Genomic DNA, 25,281 nt, shown 5'->3' with positions numbered 1-25,281 from the left:
TCTCTGAAAAAGTTGTTCTCTGCTCTGCTCTTCCCTCAGTCGCACAGATGACACCATGTATCTTAAGATAACAGTCTTACGTTATATTGCATGTCGCAAAATTACCTTTGTGTAAACATACTGTTGTTTACTGCTGCTGTATATTCTGATAGTATTGTGATGTCATATATATCACCTGTGCTCAAAAGTTTTTGAGATCATATAGAAAATTACTCGGGATGCACCGAAGGTTCGGTCGAAAATAGCAAAAAAAAAACCAGAATAAGTGAAAAAGAATAATAATATTTACTGGACAATGAATTTAATGAGGCGATCAAATAAAGGTATTTTATTTCATTTACATTTTTGCTTTAATTTGTTTATTTGAAGTAATAACGGCTTTGCTGGTAAAATGTCCTCATGAAATGTAAAAAAAAACAACTGTTCATGTTATATAAATATTTATAAATTGTACTTTTGTAATCGATTTTCTTTCCGTGAAAATCAAGACAAAAAAGTAAAAAGCACATTTAAGGCTATTTAATTTATGCATAGTGAAAAATTTGGCAAAAATAAATAAATTCCTGAATAATAACTGTAATAATGTTTCATTATTTTCAGTTTTGGCCAACAACCATTTTTATTTCGGTGCATTCCTAAAAATTGTCACATTACGTTTAAACACCAACATTAAAGTGGTCAATTTAACATGGAATTTTGTTTCGATGATGATAAGCAAACAGATATGCCCAAAAGTCCAGTGCAACTAATACACCCAACACTGCTAAACTGAGTGTTTGTCTCCACCAGGCACTGATTGATGAAGACCGTCTGCTCTCCAGACTGGAAGTGATGGGCAGTCAGCTACAGGCCTACTCAAAGGTAACACACACACATATATACACACACACCGGCAGCTCTGCCAGAATACGTCACGATTGGAATATGATGGATTCTTTGCCAGTAACTGTGTGAATTGGTTCTCTCAGTCCCAGACGGAGGAAGGCATCCGGAAGGAGCTCTTGGCTCTTCAGGAGGACAAACACAACTACGAGACGACGGCAAAGGAGTCTCTGAGGAGAGTCCTGCAGGAGAAGATCGAGGTGGTCAGGAAGCTGTCGGAGGTGGAGGTGAGACACTCGTATACACACACACACACCGAACACTTCTTCACTGAGTGTCTTTACCGTCCATTTTAATTTTGAGGCATATTGCGGGATAGAGGAGTTATTTTTCTTTCTGCCGTCCTGCAGCGCTCGCTCAGCAACACGGAGGACGAGTGCACCCACCTGAAGGAAATGTCCGAGAGGGGCCAGGAGGAGCTGAGGGAGCTCGCTAACAAGTACAACGCCGCCGTCAACGAGATCAGAGAGCTCACAGACAAAATCAAGGTACCAGACACACACACACACACGCACAGAGACTCCTATTGCACAAAGGAAATTATTCAAATGAGATCAGATTTAACTTGCAAGATGTCACATACATAGCAAAACACAACTATGAAAGATATGAACATTCCATCAGATGTCAAATATGATAAACATTACCTAAAAGGTCCCGGTGTACATCAGAATTCTGGTTTGACATTTCCCCCCCTCACCTCCTGAGAATCAATAATCTGATTGAACCCTAACCCTAACCCTATTTGATTGGATGAGAAACTTAAACATTCCTTTTACCTGTTTATATCTGAGTCATATATTTGAACTGTATATCATTCATCAATAGTAAATTGAATACGTTTTATATAGTTGAACTTTGTTTTGAAACTGAATGTTTAATGTTTTCACTTTGGAGTCAAATGAAATTATCATCATACTGTGCATAGATTCTTAACACTATTTGCTACGTTACTATATAACGTAATATAAATAACAATCTAATTGTTTTATTTTATTATTTCTCTGCCTCTCCCTCTCTTTCCCACTTTTCCTTCTGTTCAAATTTTCCTTCTTTCCTCCTTGCTCCCCTCTCTTCTCCTGTCCTCCCTTAATCCTCCTCGGTCGCTAACATTAATCTTCCTCTATTTAATGGCTCCCCCTTTCTCCTTCCTTGCCTTGGTATCTCTATCCGCTCCCCCCTGCTTCCCAACCTCCCTTTCTCACTCTCCTCCTCCTCCCCCTCCTCCTCCAGGCGGCGGAGGGCCGCCAGGAGGAGCTGACCCAGCGGGGAGCGACGGAGAAGAGGGAGTTGGAGCTACGGATCGAGGAGATGGAGGAGAAGGAGCAGGTGCTCCAGGCTCGTATCGAAGCTCTGCAGGCCGACAACGACTTCAGCAACGAGAGGCTCGCCGCTCTGCAGGGTACACACACACACACACACACGCGCACACACACACACACACGCACACACACACACCCCAAACACAGTCCTGCCCTTAACTTTTAACAAGCTAACATAACTAAGCTGATCACTTACCTCCCTGGCCATCACGAGTTACCATAGTAACCAGGAGGCTCTGCTGGGACTTGACATGTCAGTCAACGCTTCTCTGTGCTGTCTGTTGTTGTTGTTGTTGTTTACAGTGCGGTTAGAACAGCTACAGGAGAAAAGCATTAAAGAGAACAACAGCCTGGGTGAGTCCCTCACATCTCCGGTCTGCTCGGGGGACGGACGCTTGCCCTCCCCGTTGCCGCTCGTCTTCTCTGCGGACGCTAAAGTCACATTCACATCCCGCACTAATGACGCATGACAACTTCCTGCATGATGCCCACGTGACTTTGTGTTGCACGCTGCTCTGCTCGCTCTCTTTCTCTTCACTCGTCTCTCTGTCTGTCACGGTGGAGGTCTTCTTCTTCTTCTTCTTCTTCTTCTTCTGTGTTTATGGCAGCTGGTGTGTGTGGTCCAGCTCTCGTCCGTCCTTCGATAGTTTCAGAGGCTTTCGATGTTGATTCGGGTCCAGTCGAGATATTTTCCGAAATAATGCATAGAATAATTAATTTTTGTAGTGAGTGTTGATACAATTAAATATAATGAAACTGAAAAAAATAAATACATACATACATAAATACTTCATAATCAGATATTATCCAATACTTAATATAAATGTGTAGCTTAAGCAAACATTTTTGATAAACTCCCCTAAAATTATATTTACAAATTGTGACTAATACATCAAAGATAAGATTTGTTATTCACAAATATTGTTCATGTCAGTGAATTTACAGACAAGGAAGAGTAAATCAATAATGTTCATACAGCGAAAAAATTCTAGAAATTTGAAGAGAGAGCGCTGAGCAGCAGAGATTTTTTTCTAGTTCAAATCAATTTTTAGAAATCTTATTCTGCCTATGTGGGTGGCACATTCAGGGACATGCGGACGGGACACCTGATCTGTAACACAGATGTAGTAAGAGAAGTGGATCCTTTGCTATCAGGCTGCATCCCATTCATTTCAGTGAAAGATGTGTGCGTGCACGAGAAGGTTCTTCAGGTTCGCACATTCATCCAGCTGAAAATATTTCACCGTAACGGCTTATTGATATTTTCAAATTTTATTGGACCCAAATTTATCGGAAAACATTTATTTTCAGGCATAGAAATTTCACAAAATAAACATTCGTGATTTTAAGCAGTTTCTTTTATACCGATTTATGGACGGTAAAAGTATTTCTCAGCTAAAGTATGTCAACTGACCTGCACTTTCAACTACGGCCTCTAGGCCCAAAATCACCAGCCTCTATCCGACCTGTCAGGTACCAAGCTGCACTAAAGACCTTTTGACCTTCGAGCTTGTCTGTGATTCAGAGACGGGACGTCCCGGGGACACGGTGGCACACTGTCGACTCTGGACAGGGCTCTTGTTGGATAATCTGGGGTCTTTCTGCGGTTTGCCAAACTGTCCACTGCTTTGTTTTTGTTTTTTTTACTTTGTCTGAGGGAAAAGAGCTTTCTCTGGTCACTGATCGACTGCTGGTGATCGAATGACAAACACTGAATATAAAATGGAGGCCGACCGTCTCACTGCGCACCTCTCGCCACAGTCGCCACTCTGTGAAGGAAACACGCCGTCGTTTGGATTCTCTCTCTCACTCTGTTCTGAACATGTGTCTGTGGCTCGACAAACAATGGTATATAAATCTGAATCTGGTCACACGACAGATGTGGACATTGTCACTGCCCACGGACCAGTAGAGGAGCCTGTGGAGGACAAACAGAGCCGGCACACACCTGAGAGCCAGGAGGAAGACGAGGAGGAGGATGAGGATACAGACACCGATGATGGTGGTGCAGTTGGTGAAGACGAAGATGTCGATGGTAGTTAGTTTGATTATCATGATAAGCAGCAACAGTTTGACTTATACACGGCACCGTTCTGGCAAAGTGCGTAGAAGAATGAAATAAACCGTCCTTTTTATAAACTGTATAAATAATAATTCAAATTATATTAGATGAATAGACAATATATTTTTTAAAATTGCCTATTTTTAAAAATATTATATTGACTTTGTTAACCAGTTGATTCCAGAGGTTTTTCTTTTACTGAAATATTGATATTTTTTGATTTTATTTTTTTTTTTACATTCATGAGAAATGGTCAATTGACTTTTAATCCAGATAGATTATTATTTTCTCTTGAAATTTAAAAAAAAAAGTTCTATTAATCTTTGCACTTTTGTAGTATTTAGTAGTCGCAGTGAGTATTAGCAGCCAGTATTGTATGAAAGTCCTGGATCATTATTATGAAATACGTCACACGACATTTTACATTTTCTTCCTTTTTTATTTACAGACGCAAAATAGCCACTTATCAGAAGTGATTTAACTCCAGATATTGTTTTCTGGTTCTGATGAGGTATATTTATGTTTTATGGGTATGTCGTTTTTTCCCCCACAATTTAAAAAACCTCATTTCCTGTGTAGACATTAGACGACTGGTAGTCAGAGAACTGAAGTCAACCTTTGGCTGAGTCGAGTCCTGTTTTTTAAGGGACTTTTGGATTCAATTCTTATTTTTTTGTTTCCGCTCGTGTGCAGCAGGTTTCCTGAAAGTTTCCACTTTGAGCATGTGGAGTTGTGTGTATCTGTGTATGGAAGCGAATCTGTCTCACCAGACTTTGACATTTAAATTTGCTGATGCAGAAACTCCTCAGGTGTTTGTTGCATAGTTCACTTTAAACTTGTCGAGCTGCGTAACTCCACAAATCGTCGATGATCTTTTCGGAAGTGAAACGTTTGTTAAGAGACGTGAATCTGATGCCTCCGCCGTCTGGCTGCCGTCCACATCCTGTCCGTCTGTACAGTGTTGTGGTATCTTGTGTTTACTGTAACCTAATATATCTGCCATGTTTGGCTTTGATTCTTCCGCCCTGTCCGCTTGTTTATCGAACATCTTTGCAGTGAATCCGTCTCTCTGTAGCTCGACAGTTCCGTCACGCCTGTCTGTCCCTTTTCTCTGTCTTTTGACTTTCGTCCCTTTCTATCACGTTCCTTCTCTCAGAGTTGGGTATTTATAACAGATTTTCCCGCTTTTATACGAACCAAAGTGCCGATTGAGAACTGTGGTTTTTTGATTCATCCGATCAAATCCAGAAACTTGAGAGCAAGCGGCTCCAACAAATTGTACCGACGAAGTAGACCAAGTTTTTGTGAGAGTGGAATAATCTCATGTGGTGGAAGAAGTTCATCTGACACGAGCCTGTAGTGTTAAAAGTCATATGCGGCAAAATTGGACCAATTGGAAAAAAGCAAAGTGAACATATGGACAAACCCCCAAATCTGCTTCTAATAAAGGATTTGTTGTCATCTGGTATCGATTAGCTGAATCGATTGAAAAAACTGAGATAAATACCCAACGTGACTCTGCCAGTCGCCATGGTAACGTCAGTTTCACTGTGTTTCTATCAGACAACTGTCACGTTAACAACAGCGGAGGAGACTCGACTAGAATCCAACAGTTGATTGAGTGTCCGTGTGAGTACGCACGCACACACGCACACACGCACGCACACACACACACACACACATCCCTGCTGTACACTGCTACGTAGAAACACGCTCTAACGGTATGTACAATGAATGTTGCACGAGCAACATTCATTCATTTCACCTCTTTGGTTCCATGCTGAAATATTTCTCAACGACAATCATGTGGATCACGATGACATTTAGTGCAGATGTTCATGGTCCCCTGAGGATGAAGCCTCATGATTTAGATGATCCCTCGACTCTTCCTGTAGAAACACGAGCAGGTCACTTATCGTGTTTAACGTCTCGACATGTGCAGGATGGACTGAGACAGGATTTCGTACAGATATTCACTGTACTGAACTTCTCCTTTAGCACCACCATGAAGTTGCTGGTTAGTTAAATAATGTTTATAACTCAGTCCGAATCAAATGTGTCTGTCAAAAAAAAAAGCCTGAATTCAACAGTTAATGAGCCTCTTTGAGTCTTTTTTTGTTAAACAACTATTACTGTTTTTATTCTTTAACAGGCCTGATGATTTTCTTTCAAGTTAAAGTAAAATTGGTAACTTTTTGTCAGTTTACTTAGTTTCTGCACAATGCAAAGACAGTACAGAGGTGAGGTATAACCCGTATCTTTGATTTGAGTCATTACAGATTATGTCTCAAGATAGTTGCTGTATGAAAAGATCAACTCCATCAAATGAAGCACACTCATTTATTCATCTACCTCCAGTTGTATCGTATCCACGCAGATCATGATCTGGTTGTGTTTGTGCAGTAACCAGGACACAGAGACGTTTCTTGATACACATAAGGCAAAGTCATCTTTTTGCTGTTGTTGTTGTTGTGCTTTTGAGTGAACCAACCCTTCAAACCTTAGAGAATGTGGACAGCACGTCCGTCTGGGGCTTGATTTCTTTTCCAGTAAGTTGGTTCCTCAGGTTTTACTGGTGTTTTGGTGACTTTAGTCGCGTGTCGTGGTTCGTTCCTCTTGACGTCTGGTTGGTTCTCAACTTTTCAAATAACACGTTTCCTTCTTGTGAAGCAAATCTTCAATTCTTTTGTTTCTCCGCCTGCTGCCGTTGTAGCTGTGCACTGGGTTAGTTCACTAACCTGCTCGTTTCTTCTCGTCTGTTTCTTTTCCTCCGGTCGCCCCGTAGAGAATTTGTTTAGCAGCTCCTCTGATAAACGATTTAAACTTTTACCTGAAGTGGTTCAAGTATCTCGTCCCTTGAAACTTCCCTTGACTGCCCAATCGAATAATGTCGTCATCTCTGAGACATAATGGAGATGAATAGAATCTCTCTGTGTCAGTAAATGTAGGACAAAGGGCAACCGACCTCGCAACTAGACTAAAACATTCTAAGAGTCGGAACAGAAATTTCTCAGACAGCTTTCAGAGTGTGTGGCTTTAGATCAGGACGGAGGATTTCACAGACAAGAAGCCGTTGAAGGTTGAAGCTTTTTTATTTTTTAATTTATTGTGGAGCAGCATCTGATTTAACTTTGCTTTATTTTGTTAAAAAGTTATTTGAAAAGGTATAAATTTCCAATTAACTTTTTTTTGATGGCATTTTTATTACTCATTTATAAATTTATATTTAAATTTATAAATGAAATTTATCATTATTATTATTATTACTTCATTTTAAAATGTGGAAGCTTTGACGTAATCTCAAATATTTATTGAGAAGACATTTACAAAAGAGCAACGGTACAACTATAATTTAGAACACGACTGTACTGAAAACAAGTGACTTATTCAATGAACAGCTGTGATCTCTCGTACACGTATTACCTGAACACGTCTTTATTATGTGATAATAAACAAGACCAGCATGCAAGTATTTTTAGTGCTAAACTTTCTCATCTTAACCTCTTGGTGATTCTTTTAATCTGCATCGTCTACAACGATTGATTAGTTCAGTACATCCATTTGAACCGGCCTCTAATCCGCCCGGTAACATGCCCTGAGTTGGTGTAAAGTCGACCAATTGGACATTTGCAGAGTTTGACGGATCTGAATTGATTCACGTTCTAAAATTTGTGCTTGCCAACACATTTTAAACCGGTTCTATTCTCTGATTCCTCCTGGATTTCTTTTTCTTCTCCTCCCTGCAGCAGTCAAACAGCTGAAGGAGACTGTTAGTTCTTCCATCCACAAACTGGCCAACTTTGACGGTAAGAGCTTGGAGTTACAAAGTATTTATATGGTATTTATTATCTTCTATCATCGCCCACAGATATGAGATGATCATTTAACCTTTATGTTTGTTTGTAGAAGTGTTGGACGCCCACCTACAGAACAACCAGACGGCAGAAGACGACATCCTCGCCAGTCCTGATCGACTCAAAGGTAGACACACACACACACACACACACACACACACACACACACACACACACCGGACAGTGACATTGAATGCTTCTCAAGCTTCTCCAAACTGCTGCCGCTTGTTTTTGTTTCTACGTTACCACCTCAACCCTGCTGCGCCTCAGTCACTACAATAACTACAGTCAATACAGGCACACACACGAGTGTGTGTGTAGCACGTGTGTATTTGTCTGTTAATTTGTGTTTGGTTGTGTGTCCACAGAGAATCCGATGGATGCCAAAGAGTCAGACATGTCAGACACGCTGAGTCCAAGCAAAGATCGCAGCAGCGACGACACGTCAGGTCAGTGAAGCGCGCGCTTTATATTGATATTATAAATGTAATATTAATAGAATTCAATCATAATATATTGAGTATATAGGTTGCATTAGTACGTAGGGATCTATTTTTTTGCTATTTTTGTAAAAGCTCATCATTCTGTGTCTGTTCTGTGGAGCATCTACTCTGTCATAAATTATTCAGGGAATTATTTCAAAAATAATGTGCCGAGAACTAAATTAAACTTTTAGACTTTATTTTCTAGAAAAATATTTAACCTCCAACTCCCTTTGTTGGACCAGGCATCTTAGACTGATACTGAATACTTGTTTTTCTTTTTATTTTTTCAAAATAACGTTAAATATTGTCTCCAATTTTTGCTTTATTTTTAAGATCAGATGTTTAAAGCTTCATACATCTTGTCTTTCTGTTCTTTTTTCAGACGGCAACATGGACGAGCAGGATCTGAATGAACCACTGAACAGAGTAGCTCTGCTCAAAGGTAACCATGGCAACTCTGTAGTAGTTCTCCTCCTGTGCTGCACTGACTCCGCCATCAGGGGGAGCTGTTCAGCTACTCTGGGGGCTTTACTCTTTTAGTTTATTTTTCACTTTTTAGTGTTCGACATGGCCATTATATGAGTTTTTATGAATTGCTCTCTCGTTGTGTGTGTTTGTGTGTGTGTCTGTGTGTGCCTGTGCGTGTGCGTGCAGCTGAGTTGCATCGGGCCGGTCTAGAGCCTGGAGACACGGAGCAGGTCATCCACTATCTCCACAGAGAGCTGCTGGAGGCCCAGGAATTAGCCAACACCGGAAAGCAGAGATGTCAGGAGCTGCAAGGTAACTCACCATTGTAAAAAAAAATAAAAGAATCTGACTGGGAGAATGTTTGCCTCCTAAAATCTTGTCTCTGTTGATGGAATGTTTGATGTTATAGTCTCCGACATTGTTGTGAGGAGATTAAACTCAGATATTCTCATTGTACGTCACATGACTTGTTGGGAAGCTAGTTGCACGTATGAGCATCTGTGTCTGTGTCTGTCTGTAGCTCTGCTGGAGGAGGAGCGGAGGAGTAACTCTCAGCTGACTGAGGAGTCGACCAAACAGATCCAGTACCTGCAGAGTAAGTACACGCACACGCACACGCACACACACACACACACACACACACACACACACACACACACACACACACACACACACACAATACGTGTCATCATATGCCTTTATGTGTGTGTAGCTCAGCTCGGGAAGCTGCAGGCCGACATGGAGGCGTTGAGGGAGCAGAGGGAGAGCACCATCTGCAGCACCAGAGAGGAGCTGTACTGCGCCCAGGAGGAGGTACCACTCCACCTCACATCCACACACACCTCCTGACTCCTCAATGTTCAGACTCCTCCCCTCTTACCCCTTTGTTTCCCGCAGACCCTCCCGACATTCTTATCTGCTCCCCTCTGATTCAAACAGACGCTCTTCTGACTCCTGTGTAGTCTCTTTACAGTACGAGTCCTCCCAGCGTTCCTCTGTGACTCCTCCTGACTTCCTCTATCTTCGCGTGAGGTTGAATTGTCCTTCTTATCGACTATCCCTTGACCTCAGTGGAAAACGTCATGAGGTCAAGGAAAGGTGTAAAGGAGGACTAATTGGACATAGGAAAGCCGACAGCGGTGCTCAGAGAATCCGACTCCACTTTCACTAAACCACGTCATCATGTGACGCCGGATGTCATTGATGCGTCTGTCGTGGTGAAACATTCCAAAGATGAACTACAAAAACCTCAGCGGCTCCATGAGCATGTTTCAGTGTTTTACCACCGTGTGACATCAGATGTAAATGATTCATATGTAACAGTAACTTAGATGATGACGTCTCTTCTGGGTCGTATTCATCCTCTTCTTCCTCGGATTGAATCATACGTTCGTACATGGCGCATCACGTTAAATATCGTTGCCGCAATGAAATTGTGGGCCGTCTATCTCTCCTTTTCTTTCGCATAGGAAAGTCTAGTGTGCCCTACGCTAAAGGAGACAGGAAAGGAAGCATTGAAGCTCCTTTCCTATGCACTTAGAGAATCCGACCAGCAAGTATCATGGCTGCTGATCAAATACTTCGGGGTCACTTCAAGGTTTAGGAAACTTCCTGAGCCAATTTGACAATTCGTCTTCACCCTCACTCTTTCTTTCTTCGTATGTGGCTCCATCTGTCTCCTCCTGACTCCCCTCCGTTTCCTTCCAGCTAGTTTCTGACTCCTTGTAATTCTTCTCTGACTTTGCTTGATTTTCCTTCCCAACCCCCCTCTGCTCTGACTCTCCCAGTCTCCCCTCTCAGTTCTGCCTCACTCCCAAACGATCGCATTCATAAAATCCGACTCATACATTGTGTGTGTTTCTGCTGTCAGATTCTCGTCCTGCGGCACGCCATGGAGGCGGCCACGGCGGAGCGGGAGCGCGAGATCGCCGCCCTGCAGGCCGACCTGGGCGTCGTGCGCACCGAGCTGGAGCACTGGAGGAACACGGCCAGCGAGTACGAGGAGGAGATCGGCCGACTGCAGGAGGCCTTCGCTCTGCAGCAGCAGCAGCAGAACACCGCCAACCAGCTACAGGGTGAGGCGTGTGTGTGTGTGTGTGTGTGTGTGTGTGTGTGTGTGTGTGTGTGTGTGTGTGTGTGTGTGTGTGTGTGTGTGTGTGTGTGTGTGTGTGTGTGTGTGTGTGTGTGTGTGTGTGTGTGTGTGTGTGTGTGTGTGTGTGTGTGTGTGTGTGAAAAAAGGATCTTTTTATATTAATGAACGAAATGGGGAATATAATACCTAAAAATATAACTATATATATAAAAAATATAACTAATGAAATGTAATTTTTTTGTCCTCTCTCTCTCTCTCTCTCTCTCTCAGTGGAGTGTGTTGCGTTGCAGCAGCAGTGTGTGTGTTTGCAGCAGGACTGTGACGGCCTGAGGACGGAACGGAAAACCCTGACGGACAAACTGCGCCATCTGGAGACTGAGCTGAGCAGGTACACACACACACACACACACACACACACACACATACACACACACACACTCACTCACTCACTCACTCACTCACTCACTTTGGGAACAGCTTCAAAAAAACCTTAAATATCAAGACTGGTTCCCCGTACAGTCACTTAATGTTGGATCCTGTATTTTGTAGAGCTGCAGCAGTTAATCGATTAGTAATCAACTAAATTAAACTTCTATATTAATCGGCAACTATTTTGATAATCAATTAATCGGCAGATTAATACCAGTTTGTTGCAGTCCTAGTATTTTGTAACACTTTTAACGCCAGGTTTCATTGTCACATAAGATTTTTAATGAAAATAAAAACTTAAAGTTCCAATGAAAAACATTTATTTCTTTTTTCTTCGTTAAAATGAAAAAAAACTTTTAGAATAAATATTATATCATGGTAGATAGCAACACTTGAAGTCCCCATATACCGCAGAATAGACATACAAATGTAACCTTAAAGTCTCTTGACGGAGTCGATGGAGAGGGTTCTCAGATCCCGACGGGTTCAGGGATTCAGAGTCGACTGACGAGAGGAAACCAGCTGATTCAGGCGGCAGCAGATGACTGACAGCTGCCTGAACTGTATCCGAGCAGTCAGCAGGTTGAACTCTTTCCTCCGTCACCACCTGTTTCTCGGCAGGATTTCTGTCCGAGCTGCAGCTGAATTTTCACGACTCTCCAATAAAACCGCAAGGTGCGATCGACGGCACTTTTCCCCCCGTCTGCTCCAGCTCTCTGTCCCGTCCTCGCTCAGAAGTTCTTCAACGAGAAATCATTTCCTCAACATCTCGTTTGAAGATGAATCCAAACTCAACAATGTCCCAGTGTTGTCCCCACAGCAGCTCGAAACAAAAGACAACAGAGAGCAGAGGACATTTAGTTCCAACTGGTCCCTGTCGCAGTGTTTCATGATTCAGGATTCAAAGTCAAAACTCCTATACTTGGTTGTACAGCACACGTGTAGATATAAGCATATGACATATACATATACTGTATATATATATATATATATATATATATATGTCTGTTCAAGCATGTGTGTGACATGTTCTGATGTGTGTTTTTTGTGCAGCACCAGGGAGCAGAGCCAGGTCCTCAGCAGCAGTCTGGAGTCTCTGGAGAAGAGGGAGGAGGTTCTGCAGGACAAACTGGGTTCTCTGGAGAACCAGCACCTGCAGGACGCAGGCAGGCTGAAGAGCCAGCTGGACCAGGCCCAGGCCCGCACACACACGCTGCAGAGAGAGGTACAGCACACCGTCCCCGGACGTTTAAAAAAAAAAAAAAGTCACCTCTAGAAAACACATATTGATGACCTGACTGCTTATTGAAATGATGTGTGTGTGTGTGTGTGTGTGTGTGCGCGTGCGTGTGTGTGTGCGTGTGCATGCGCGTGCGCAGTATGAAGACACACAGTCGCAGCTGTCGGACCTCCGTCAGCGCTACGAGCGAACGGAGCAGGAGAAGCTGAACATCCACCAGGAGCTGGAGCAGTGCAGGAGCAGCCTGAAGCTGCTGCAGGACAAGACCAGCTCCGTGAGTGCACACACACACACACACACACACACACACACACACACACACACACACACACACACACACACACACGTACACAAGCTTTTATTTTTTGTCCATGTTCAGTTTCTTCAGCTTCCAATCCAGATGTTTTTGTTTTCTTGGTATTATCCCCCCCACAGTTTCTACTTTTTATTTTTTATTTTTTTATTAATGTGTTTTCTTCTTTAAGATTAATGCAGAAGGGGAGCGCCCGATATGCTCATGGACACTCCGGCAGCTCTCGGACTCTGTAGCCGTTAACTCACCCCGTTCATAGACTCCCTCCTCCTCACTGCTCACATGCTTAATGCTAGACACAGAAAGAAAAGAAAAACCAACCCTCTCACCAAACTGTGATGTTTGAATTTATTCCTGCAAAACTAACAAACCATGACTGATCACAAGACTTGAAATGTGGCGGAGGTGGAAACAAAATGAGTAAATATTATGAACAGAATCTACAATGAAGAGATAACGAGAGTAAAATGATTTGTGTGATTTCAGCAGATTGATAAACGAATAAACATCACGTGACATTATTGATGTGCTGATAAATAACCTCTTGAGAAGACGACGACGACGACAGCGAGGCAGAGCAGCCTCCTCCTCCTCAGTTACCCTCCTTCCTCTTCCTCCTCCTCCTCTTCCTCCCTCCTGTCTTCAGCTCCTCTTCCTCCTCCTCAGTCTGTTGATGTGACACTAGACGTTTATCTTGTTCCTCAGGTGTTGTTTCCCCCAGAGTTTTTCAGAATAAGAGTCCTGATCTAGACTCACAGGACTGTTACGTGTTTTTTTGTTTTTATTAAATATTATCTAATGGATAGTTTTTTGTTTATTAGAACTTTGGTCTTATTTTCATAGCTTTGTCACAAGTAGCGTCACAAGACGACGACATCGCACACAGGAAGGACACTTGACTTAACGTTGCTGCTCTTCTGTCCTGTCACACTCGGACGTAGTGATGTTTTTTATGTTATATAAATATATATATTTATGTACCGAAAGAAATTAACTATGAAACTAAGACCAACGGTTGTAATGACTCGTAATTATCCTTCGAGTCCATTATTTGTCTTCACCAGGCTCAGTGCGTCACTCCAGATTAGACAAAACTGTTTTGTTTTTTTTGCGTTCCTGAATCTAACGTTTTTGTGATATCTGCTCTTTTTTTTTTTTCGGGATTGGGTTCGATCACATTTCATCAAATCTGAATCCAGGTCGAAAACTTCAAATTGAATTTGAATCTTTTCAAACACTTTCAAACACAGTTGAATAGCAATTAAAACAATGTGTTGATGTTTTGCACTTTGCACTTAATGCTCCCTGAATCTGAGCTCATTGTCGCTACAGGGGACAGAATATGGTGTAACACCGGCGGTACCCCTGAGAAGGAGCGTTCCCTCTCTTTAAAGTTGTCCAAAAAAACTGCCACACGTTCTTATTTTGGATGATATATTAGGAAACAAAAACATATCCGAAACCCATCCCTTGATACGCTTCTATTATTTTCTCATTATTGTTTAAAATCAGATCAGATTCCAGACATTCCACTCTGACCTTTAAAAGGCCAGTGGACGGTTCTGTCGGCACCGTCGACCGGCAGCTGGTCTGGATCAGCTGGTCTGGATCAGCTGGTCTGGATCGGCTGGTCTGGATCCGCTGGTCTGGATCAGCTGGTCCACAGTTCTGACAAAATGTCCTGGTGCAGAAAGTTAATGAGCTGAAACACCGACCAGAAAGTCGCCTGGTGACGGATGTTCCTTTACATTTTTTTTGTGAATGTGGCTGTTGCTTTGTAAAAAAAAAAAAAAAAAATGGCTGACTAGATACAAACCTGTCTCCCTACAAACCCCCCTTCTCTCTCCCCCCCCCCCCCCCCCCCCCCCTCCCCCCTTGCTGTAGCTGCTCCATCCTCCATGTTGGTTTTTTGGTTGATTTGCCGGCTGATTTCTTCTTGTCCCCTCCCTCCCTCTAGCCATCCATATTGCAGCCTGTCCAAGCCATATTCATGGGCCTTTTCCTGGCTCTGCTCTACTGGTGTTTCGGCCAGTTGTGGTAGAAAGGTACACACCGACATGACATCAGCCTGCCTCTCTCTCTCTCTGTCCCGTCGTCTTGTCCCATCCGTGGAAAGCTGACCGATGTGAAGACGTTGTCCTGCTCTGTGGTGAATTCAGGGGTCGAATGTGTCAGTTGGAAATTTAATAACTTTAGGATAAAGGTTTCTTTTCTCAGGCAAAGAATTCTTGCTCTCGCCAAACGTGATGTACGGACTTTGTTCTTGCAGAAGGTTGAGATGATGATAATCTTCAGATACAAACAGATGACAGGAGTTCATCTTTAGAGTTTAGCTCGTCATGGTGAAGACGGAAGCTGCTTTCAGACATGAGCCAGACATTTTCCGGACCTTTTCTGGAGGTGGATAACGAAAATGTCCACAAATGTTGCTCCTGACATTTTCCAGAACTTCTCTTGCCAGTCCCTTTGTAAAAAAGTGAACACAGCAGGAAATACTCCGGAAGATTCACGGCGAGCGAGTGGGCGCCCTTCCCCTCCTCGCCTGAACGTTACGTAAATGTACCTGCTGTTGTGAACGCGTCCGACTCGGGACGATCTTCCTCTGTGGAAAAATGTCCGGAAAACAATTTCCCTTCCACGTTTCGTGTCTGAAAGCAGCTTGAGGTTACGTGAACCCTGAATTCTGATCAGCAGGACAAACTCTCCACCGCCTTCACTTTCCCCTTTTAAGACCGAGCATCATCATCTTCATCGTCATCTTCATCTTCATCACCGTGGCGGCGGCGGTCCGTCTTCTGGTTTCAGCGGCTCTCACTAAAGCACGACTCTGTCAGTTACACTCCTTCACTGCTTCTGCTTCCCTGCAGCTAACACACGGTCATGACTCTTTAAAGGGACGGGGGCCCCCGCCCGCCTCAGACCCTCTGTCACAGCAAACATCAGTCACCAGAAAAATTGTTATTGTTATGAAACATGCGACGAGTGCCTAAAGGATTCTGGGAGAAATCCATCCCAACAATTTTTTTAAGAAGCTGTTTAGATGTATCTCAAAAAAGTTGCAAATACAGAACTTTGGTAAAGACCAAGACTCCCAAAGAACAAGGAGTTGAACTTTTTTTGAAAAAGCTGAAATTATAATTCATTTTAATAACTGTCAACAAAATATTCCATGAAAAGACCATAACCAAACTACTGAATTCTTTAAAAAAGCTTCACAAGATCACGATGAAAGGACAACAGAGATCATAGAAAAGATGTAGTTTCCTATGACTACAGTTTTTAATAAATATTACTCAAACAAAAGAAAATGGCGCATTTGCTGGGAACTATTTTCATCAGCGGATGAATCCACAAACACACACAATGTGTGTTTAATATTTTTTCAACAACAACCTAAGCTCTATGGTTCAGAGGAAAAACATTTATCAAACTTTACATACACATGGGATTTGTTGACTAGTAAATTATTAAAGATATATCACTAGACTTCCTTACAGGCTCTGTGGACCTCTCGCTCACCCCCAAAAAACAAAAACAAATGATTAATCTTAATATTTGTGTGAGAGATGAGAGATAAACTGTTCAACTGAGATTTTCATTGTTTCAAGTTTGTTGAAATTATTGAGAGTAAGAGTTCAGGCATGATTCACTTTCATATTTGATTGAGCGATTGAAATGTTAATTTCGAATATGTTAATAAAATCAAAACAGAAAACAAAACAAACAAATAATTATTATAATCGTAACATTGCAGGCAGACAAAAAAATAATGAACAAAAAAAAAAACCATGAACATTAATTCATTCAGTTTACATATTTGAAAAGGAGTGGGAAGAAGTATAGCTTATTTATCCCACCCCTTCTTAATTATTAGTAATATTTTATTATTGATAATATATTAATCACCACTAATCTTTATTTTATAACAAGATATAAATTAATTGCAGCATATTTATCCTACATATTATTTTCTCTCATATCAACTACAACTCAATATTATTTTATATTCTAATATAACTATGAAATGTAATGCAATGTAAAATACATATATATCTGTCAATCAATATCATTTGTGGTTTCTACATCACACTGGTCTTATTTGGATGATGAAAATTCGGAAAGAGATATTCATTAAAATGTGCTTCTGTTGAATTCCTCCTAAACAATATTCGACAAAGGTACAAATGAAAAGCTAAATCCTCGCCACATCAGGACACGTTTACTGTCAATACAGTAAATCAGCTGTTTGTATTTGTTCTGGACAAAAACACAATGTGAAGATTGTGAAGATTAAAAAAAGAGAATCCCTTTAAAGAGCCAGACTCGGACTAACACACTCCTCCGCCCGGCAACACTCACTCGGCGTCTCCTCTCACCTTCAGGGCGTTGCTGCTTCATTTTATTCACATCTTATTATTATTTAATTATTTTCTCATTTCATTGTATGCATCATCTTTGTCATCTCTCGTAACAGGTTCTGTGGTGTTTTTTTAAACTTTCCCTCCATTTCTTGCATCCAGTTTGCTGCTTAATCACTTTTTTATTCTCTTCTTCCTGTTTCTTCTTCTCTGACTCGACCTGGTTACAGGTTGTGGTGTTTTGTCCACACCGACTCTTTTCTGTCCTCAAGTTTTTACTTTATTATTTCTTTATTATTTTTTTCTTGCCATTGAAACTTCTTTTAAAAAACATTCTTCATTCTGTCCGTCATGTTTGTTCTGTGTCGTTTTGCTGTGAATGAAAACTGGTCTGTAACGTTTCTGTTTTTTTTTCCTACTCAGGTATCTTCTTCTTCAGGCTTCTTTACGTTGCTGCTTGTACCTGTTCTTTATTTTTTTATTTACTCCTCTTCCTCTACCCCCCCCTGAAGTCCCAAAAGACAATATTATTTATTCATAACTTGTTAGTTTTGTGCCTCATGTGTAGGAAAAAGACAATCTACTGTAAACTCACTTGCTTCAATGCAGTCGTCTCCAAAATTGCGAGAAAGTAATTATAAAAGTTCAGGAATCATCTTCCGTGTAACTTGAAGGACCGACAGGCAGATTCAGACTTTGTATCTTACACGTGACGGGACGATGCAGAGGTTTAGATTAATGTTCAAATAGCTGGTGATTATAAAAAAAAAAAGGAATACAAAGAAACCAATCTACTTCTAAAGCCTTAAAGCTTCCGTGTGTCATATTTAGAAGAACTAATCCACAGTGTTCATTTATGTATAATCAACTCTGAATGAGTTAAATATAGTTCCATGAGTTGGACCGACCTCCGTGTGAGTCTCCATGTTTCTTCGTCGTGTTGAACACGGTTGTTGTAACTAAACGGTCCAGAACACGTCGCGTCCACGTTGAAATTTCCGACGCAGCCGGTAAAACCGGAAATGGAATCGGCGGTGCGCCGCCACAAAGTGTCCCCTGTCGGTCGCTCAGTCGGTCGCGGTTGGCAACTCTACCAGCAGACCCCTCCCCTCCCCCCCAAGTTGGGGAGGGGAGGGGTCTGACTGCTTTTCTGGATTTAATAGTAGTTTAGTTTGTTAAAGTCACATTTGCAGAATCAGAATTTGTTCGCGCTGCAGATTAAAAAGAGACGTGTTCAGAACAAGACCCTGAGTTTCAGACTGAACTCACAAAACTGAAAGAGTCAAAAGAAGTGATAAACTGTAGAAAAAATGAAAATATCTTTAGGAACTTCAGCTTTTTACTGTTGACTTCTTTTCTGTTATCATTTTTTTCTGCAGTCCTCTGTTCTCTTCTGTTCTTCTCTTCTTCCTCGTCTTCCTTCTCTTCCTCTCCTTCCTCTTCCTCTTCTCTTTCTTTCCTTCCTCGTCTTCTTTCATCTCTTCGTCTCCTTACTCTTCCTCCTTCTCTTTCTCTCCATCCTCGTCTTCTTCCTTCTCTTCCTCTCCGTCCTCTTCCTCTTCTCTTCCTCTCCATCCTCGCCTTCTTCCTTCTCTTCCTCTCCGTCCTCGTCTTCTTCCTTCTCTTCCTCTCCGTCCTCTTCCTCTTCTCTTTCTTTCCTTCCTCGTCTTCCTTCTCTTCCTCTCCGTCCTCGTCTTCTTCCTTCTCTTCCTCTCCGTCCTCTTCCTCTTCCTTCTCTTCCTCTCCATCCTCTTCCTCTTCTCTTCCTCTCCATCCTCGCCTTCTTCCTTCTCTTCCTCTCCGTCCTCGTCTTCTTCCTTCTCTTCCTCTCCATCCTCGCCTTCTTCCTTCTCTTCCTCTCCGTCCTCTTCCTCTTCTCTTTCTCTCCATCCTCGCCTTCTTCCTTCTCTTCCTCTCCGTCCTCTTCCTCTTCTCTTCCTCTCCATCCTCGCCTTCTTCCTTCTCTTCCTCTCCGTCCTGGTCTTCTTCCTTCTCTTCCTCTCCGTCCTCTTCCTCTTCTCTTTCTTTCCTTCCTCGTCTTCCTTCTCTTCCTCTCCGTCCTCGTCTTCTTCCTTCTCTTCCTCTCCGTCCTCTTCCTCTTCCATCTCTTCCTCTCCATCCTCTTCCTCTTCTCTTCCTCTCCATCCTCGCCTTCTTCCTTCTCTTCCTCTCCGTCCTCGTCTTCTTCCTTCTCTTCCTCTCTGTCCTCGTCTTCTTCCTTCTCTTCCTCTCCGTCCTCTTCCTCTTCTCTTTCTTTCCTTCCTCGTCTTCCTTCTCTTCCTCTCCATCCTCGCCTTCTTCCTTCTCTTCCTCTCCGTCCTCGTCTTCTTCCTTCTCTCCCTCTTTGTCCTCGTCAGCTTCCTTCTCTTCCTCTCCGTCCTCTTCCTCTTCTCTTTCTTTCCTTCCTCGTCTTCCTTCTCTTCCTCTCCGTCCTCGTCTTCTTCCTTCTCTCCCTCTTTGTCCTCGTCAGCTTCCTTCTCTTCCTCTCCGTCCTCTTCCTCTTCTCTTTCTTTCCTTCCTCGTCTTCCTCCTCTTCCTCTCCGTCCTCGTCTTCTTCCTTCTCTTCCTCTCCGTCCTCTTCCTCTTCTCTTTCTTTCCTTCCTCGTCTTCCTTCTCTTCCTCTCCGTCCTCGTCTTCTTCCTTCTCTTCCTCTCCGTCCTCTCCCTCCTGGTTTCAGTCTTTGGTCTAGTTTTTAAAGACTCGTAGACGAACGTTCGGACTAACTCCTCCTCCTTCGTTTCTGTGACAGAGCGGCTGGAGCCCCTGGATGCCGGTCATCGCAGTGATGGTCGCCGTGACGGCAGCCGTCCTCTACCCCAACCTCTCCAAGAGCAGCTCCACCTAGGACACACACACACACACACACGCGCGCGCTCGGAGCGCTGTGAGGGGAGCATCACTGCTTTACTTGTATAAAGTCTAATTGTACATAATTGTAGAGGGAATATAAAGGTTGTGGTTTCTACGGAAGATTCCGATTTTTTTTTTCCGAGAGGGTTCTTTTTGTTTTTAGTTTTTTCTGCGAGCGGGAGTTTTGTTGTTGTTTTTAATTCTCCGCTGTGGTGGGGGCTTTTTGTTCTGTTTTAGTTTTTGGGGATTTTCGTCTCTCTGCTGATTTCTAAGGTAACTAATCGTTCTCCAGCGAGGCCCGAGCTTCCACACGGAAACAGCCAGCCAGAGGTGTGTGTGCGTGTGTAAACGCAAAAACACTTTCCAGCAGTCGAGGGAACGTGATCCACGCTCGCCGCTGAAAAACTCACAGGTCGGCATCAGCTGGGAGGAGCGAGTGTATAACGATGTGAATCAGCACATCTCTTGATTTTGAGCCACTTTTTGAACCTGATATTCGGATTGTTACTAGTTTTACCATCTTAAATAGTCCAGTGGATATTACGACATATGATGATTATGACCGCATGTGTGTGACGATCAACTGACAGACTAAAGGCAGGAAGTGATTATCGCCTTCACCTTCTTGTTCCAAATCCACACTGGTCGGAAAAATAGGGAGAAAAACAATTTCTGTAAATATCTTTATCGTCCGCTTTAGACTCGACAAACAACTTTGTTTTCAGATCTTTCTTGTTTCCTTTTGACCGTCAGTGAAAAAACACAGGTTTAATTTTTACTGTTACACGTTAGAACAGCCGCAGATCTGTTCACAGAAGAAGTGGTTTTCTTTTTTTCCTGAAATTGGCTTCAAACGTGACAAAATTCATACACGAACTATGTCTTGATTTAAACCAAATAAATAAATGTCACTTATAAATCTGCATCAATGCTAAATAATCTGTTTAATGATATAATAATCTGCAGGAGCTGTGATGTTGCCACCTCCCTCGTGAACCCGAGGCTGCTGGAAAGTGTTTGCGTCGAAAGTCCGGCTCTGTTCTGGTTCACGTCGGCCATGTTGGATCTAATGTGTCTAACGTGGCGGGGGTTTTCTCTCTTTTTTGTTTTTTTTGTTTCTTGGGGGCGGGTGGAGTTTATCTGTGGTCGAGGTTGAAACTTGAAGCCAAATTATTAAAATTCTAAACACAAGATTGATTTTCTTTGTTTTATAAAATGTTTGCGGCACAGAAAAAAAAGGGGTCAAAGTGCCTCTGACGAAGCACCACACACACACACACACACACACACACACACACACACACACACACACACACACACACACACACACACACACACACACACACACACACACACACACACACACACACACACACACACACACACACACACACACACACACAGAGTTTATTACACTGTCAGCGGTCTGTGTGTGTTGGGTGTGGAGAAGAGCTGGACACTGATGATCCTTAATGTCTTTATTGTGCTTGTAATGTCTCTGTCTCTTCTCCACATACAGTTTAACACGTCAGTGTGTGTGTATGTGTGCGCGCACGTGTGTAAGTTCACACACTGGACTCTCGAGCAGTGTTTGTCATCATCTGTGTATCCGTCTCGTCTCGGTGTTTTAAATAAATAAATAAAAATGAAGAGAGAAAAGACAACGAACAAAATATTCCTGATGGGTAAAGAGAGAGACACTACAGTACAGAGAGAATTGTAAAATATAAAAAATGTTATCGAATGACGTGCTACTAGACTTATTTTGTTAAAAATTGTGTAGAGATATGAGAGCGATCTGTGTAGAGGATATGATGATTATGACGATGATGACGTGTTTAATATGCAGAGCGATGTTTGGATTAAAGTTGTAGCAAAGCTGACCCACCAACTCTGGCGTCCTGCGTATTCATTCGCCCCTGAACGCGGCACGGAAACGACAAAAGGTTTACAGACACGTGTGGCATTCGAAAAACAGATTTCTCATCATTTGTAGTTCCACAGTTTTCTGGACATGATCGACACAGCAGAACGTTTACACGTGAAGATCATGATGAATCCTATCTCACTTCAAACATTACATCCTCATAATCCCATTGAAAGAGACTCAGTCTATTTTTTCCCATCAAAAGTTAATAATTTGACATGTCCTCCCAATTGTGATCAACTCTTTCCCCCCAGGATCAGGAATCTGTACAAACAAAATGAAACTCTTTGTGTTTGAAATCGGACAAAGACAAATGATCCCTAATAAAGTGTATGACATCATCTAAGATTGATTGATATTGTTCAATTTTAAAGCGGCTCCTTTAATCTCCAACAGGTTTTTATTCTATTGTGCGATTACACTGTTAATGTCAGTTAATATGTACAGTATATGTTCCTTCGAAATTAGTGTTAATTGTAAAACTGCGACACATTTAAATTTTTGTTGTTATGCTTGAAAAAGAAACACATTTGATTTTACTGCTTCTTTTTTTGCGTCACTCACTTTTTAACATTGTTTTTTTTTTACATTGTTAAAATCAGATCAATTTTTCTTTGCCTCTTGTTTTTTTCTTGTTTTTTTCTTCTTCTCTCGTGTCATCACATTCTGTTCCACTGGGGGGCGCTACACCCGCCAGTGATGCCTCTCTGTGCTACAGATAAAAAAGAGACGAGTTCAGAACAAGACCCTGAGTTTCAGACTAAACTAACAAAACTGAAAGAGTCAAAACATCCTTGAATAACTTTCCTCAAGGTGATAAACTGTAGAAAAAAGAAAAATATCTTTAGGGATTTCAGCTTTTTCCTTTTACTTATTCCTTCTCGTCTCCTTCCTCATCTTCTTCCTTCTCTTCGTCCTCGTCTTCTTTCTTCTATTCATCTCCTTCCTCGTCTTTTTCCTTCTCTTCGTCTTATTCCTTGTCTTCTTTCTTCTCTTCATCTCCGTGTCTCATCTTCTTTCTTCTCTTCATCTCCGTGTCTCATCTTCTTTCTTCTCCTTGTCTTCTTTCTTCTCTTCGTCCTCTTCCTCTTTCTTCTCTTCGTCCTTTTCTTCTTCCTTCTCTTCGTCTTCTTTCTTCTCTTCGTCTCCTTCGTCGTGTCCGTCCTCGTCTTTTTTCCTCTTTGTCTCCTCCCTCGTCTCCTTCCTTCCTTCTCTTCGTCTTCCTTTGTCTTCAATCAGACCAATTTTTCTTTACCCCAATGTTTTTCCTCCTCTTTTTTATTTATTTTTTTTACATTTTTTATAAACTTCTCTCGTGTCATCACATTCTGTTCCACCGGGGGGCGCTAAGACCGCCGGTGACGCCTCGCCGACCATCGTCAAAGCCTCTCCGAGGGAAGAAGAAGAAGAGGAGGCGGAGTCGGAGGAGGAGGCGGAGTCGGAGGAGGAGTCGGAGGAGGCGGAGCCGCGAACAGTCCGAGCTTTTCAGAGCGACACCTGAACGCAGCAGCCAGTCCCGTCCCGTCCCAGTTGCGGTTCAGGACAAAAAGAAACGGCTCACATCTCTCGCGCAGCCCGCTCCGAGGAGACCCCCCCCCCACCCCAGAACAGATCGAGCCCCGAGCCCAGTGACACGATGCCGGTGACGGACCGGGACCTGGCGGAGGACGCGCCGTGGAAGAAGATCCAGCAGAACACGTTCACGCGCTGGATCAACGAGCACCTCAAGTGCGTGAGCAAGCGCATCGCGGACCTGCAGCTGGACCTGGGCGACGGGCTGCGGCTCATCGCGCTGCTGGAGGTGCTGAGCCACAAGCCCATGTGCAGGAAGTTCCACCCGAGGCCCAACTTCAGGCAGATGAAGCTGGAGAACGTGTCCGTGGCGCTGGAGTTCCTGGACAAGGAGAACATCAGGCTGGTGTCCATCGGTGAGTGGCTCCGTCCGACCAGTTGAACACGACCCTGCTCATGTGGGCTGGAGACACGAGTGATGAGTGACAGGAGTTGTAGCCCCAGAACTTTGTTTTCTTCTTTTCTCTCCCAAAGTGACGGACTGCGTTTAAAAAATGAGCATTTTACAGTCCAATTGGTTTTTCCGCACTGATAAATTCATCGTGCACTATTATAAATGATGTCGCATTAATCGGCCGGAAGCACTCTTCAATTCGGCATAAACGTGATGGAGAAAACTACAAACATTTATTCTTAAATCTTGGTTTCTGTAAGTCAGTGGCGCCGCTGCCGCCGCACACCTGGCTCCGGCAGGTGAGGCGAGATCCAGGGAACCAGCAGGAAAAACACTCTTATGAAGTTGATATTTAATATCATTTAGTGTCATGTTGTGTCAGAGTGAATAATAGATTATGTGGCTTTAAAAAAAACGATAGACTTTTTGTTTTTTTTCTCTCTTTATTTGAGAGCAAAGTTCAGTTTGTACTTTTAACATTACACTTTTTTTTTTTTTTTTGGAAAAGCGTGAGATTTAAAATGTTCTTGTGTGTTGAGGGAAAATACTAATGTTACTTTAATTATCGTTTGAATCAGATTTGTTCCTTTTGTTTCGCGGTTCACACGCGGCGCTTGAGGGTGTGACAGGAACTCACGCGCCGAACTGCGCCTGAGAATGTTGCTATTTAAGGGTCGCCGCGTCCACGTGACGTCAGACTCACTGAAAAATGACCAATCAAGAACAGTTCTCCAAACATCACGTGCGAATCTTCAAATCGGCAAATATGTAGTCCCTGAATTTAGCCAACTTTTGTTTAGAGAGAGAGAAGGAAAAAGGGATTTTGAACGCGGGTCGTGATTTATTGGCTGCCCCACCACACCTTGGTGTTGCATCACGGGGCAATAACGAATTCTGTCACTGGAATCAAATCAAATCTCCTCTAAAACTTAATCCACGGCCAAAAAAGTTTGGTTTGCACTGTGATTTATTAATTTAAATGTTTCAGGTTTTCACTAAAATGACGGATTTTTCAATGGACTTTGGCCTGTTG

The 25,281-nt window shown here is 42.6% G+C and overlaps 3 protein-coding genes across 17 annotated transcripts in view; all 3 read left to right on the top strand.

Annotated features, from left to right (window-relative positions):
* The window catches only part of slmapa (sarcolemma associated protein a), a 48,352-nt gene extending 26,806 nt beyond the window's left edge, over window positions 1-21,546 (top strand). For 2 of the 13 annotated variants that reach the window (XM_035630114.2, XM_035630123.2), the window contains 19 exons: window positions 790-861; window positions 969-1,109; window positions 1,233-1,370; window positions 2,116-2,284; window positions 2,508-2,558; window positions 4,084-4,239; window positions 5,830-5,895; window positions 8,013-8,072; window positions 8,173-8,247; window positions 8,489-8,569; window positions 8,988-9,047; window positions 9,260-9,385; window positions 9,594-9,668; window positions 9,786-9,886; window positions 10,944-11,148; window positions 11,436-11,553; window positions 12,648-12,819; window positions 12,974-13,108; window positions 20,255-21,546. In XM_035630114.2, coding sequence (XP_035486007.2) covers window positions 790-861; window positions 969-1,109; window positions 1,233-1,370; window positions 2,116-2,284; window positions 2,508-2,558; window positions 4,084-4,239; window positions 5,830-5,895; window positions 8,013-8,072; window positions 8,173-8,247; window positions 8,489-8,569; window positions 8,988-9,047; window positions 9,260-9,385; window positions 9,594-9,668; window positions 9,786-9,886; window positions 10,944-11,148; window positions 11,436-11,553; window positions 12,648-12,819; window positions 12,974-13,108; window positions 20,255-20,350 — 2,097 coding nt within the window. In that variant the 3' untranslated portion in view covers window positions 20,351-21,546. Of the gene's footprint in view, window positions 1-789; window positions 862-968; window positions 1,110-1,232; window positions 1,371-2,115; window positions 2,285-2,507; window positions 2,559-4,083; window positions 4,240-5,829; window positions 5,896-8,012; window positions 8,073-8,172; window positions 8,248-8,488; window positions 8,570-8,987; window positions 9,048-9,259; window positions 9,386-9,593; window positions 9,669-9,785; window positions 9,887-10,943; window positions 11,149-11,435; window positions 11,554-12,647; window positions 12,820-12,973; window positions 13,109-13,636; window positions 14,984-15,104; window positions 15,193-20,254 lie in introns of those variants that run through there. The other 11 variants (XM_035630115.2, XM_035630126.2, XM_035630118.2 and 8 more) reach the window with 11 other exon arrangements.
* The window catches only part of LOC118308749 (NACHT, LRR and PYD domains-containing protein 12-like), a 988,189-nt gene that overhangs the window by 294,036 nt on the left and 668,872 nt on the right, over window positions 1-25,281 (top strand). The window lies entirely within an intron of this gene.
* Window positions 23,699-25,281, top strand: part of LOC118308746 (filamin-B) — a 58,951-nt gene continuing 57,368 nt past the window's right edge. The window contains exon 1 of one of the 2 annotated variants that reach the window (XM_035630036.2): window positions 23,699-24,210. In XM_035630036.2, coding sequence (XP_035485929.2) covers window positions 23,919-24,210 — 292 coding nt within the window. In that variant the 5' untranslated portion in view covers window positions 23,699-23,918. The remainder of the gene's footprint in view (window positions 24,211-25,281) is intronic. The other variant, XM_035630037.2, reaches the window with a different exon arrangement.

This window comes from Scophthalmus maximus, chromosome 6, assembly GCF_022379125.1.
Source record: "Scophthalmus maximus strain ysfricsl-2021 chromosome 6, ASM2237912v1, whole genome shotgun sequence".
NCBI lineage: Eukaryota > Metazoa > Chordata > Actinopteri > Pleuronectiformes > Scophthalmidae > Scophthalmus > Scophthalmus maximus.
The sequence above is the reverse complement of the archived record's forward strand: the minus strand, read 5'-3'. Positions and strand labels throughout refer to the sequence as shown.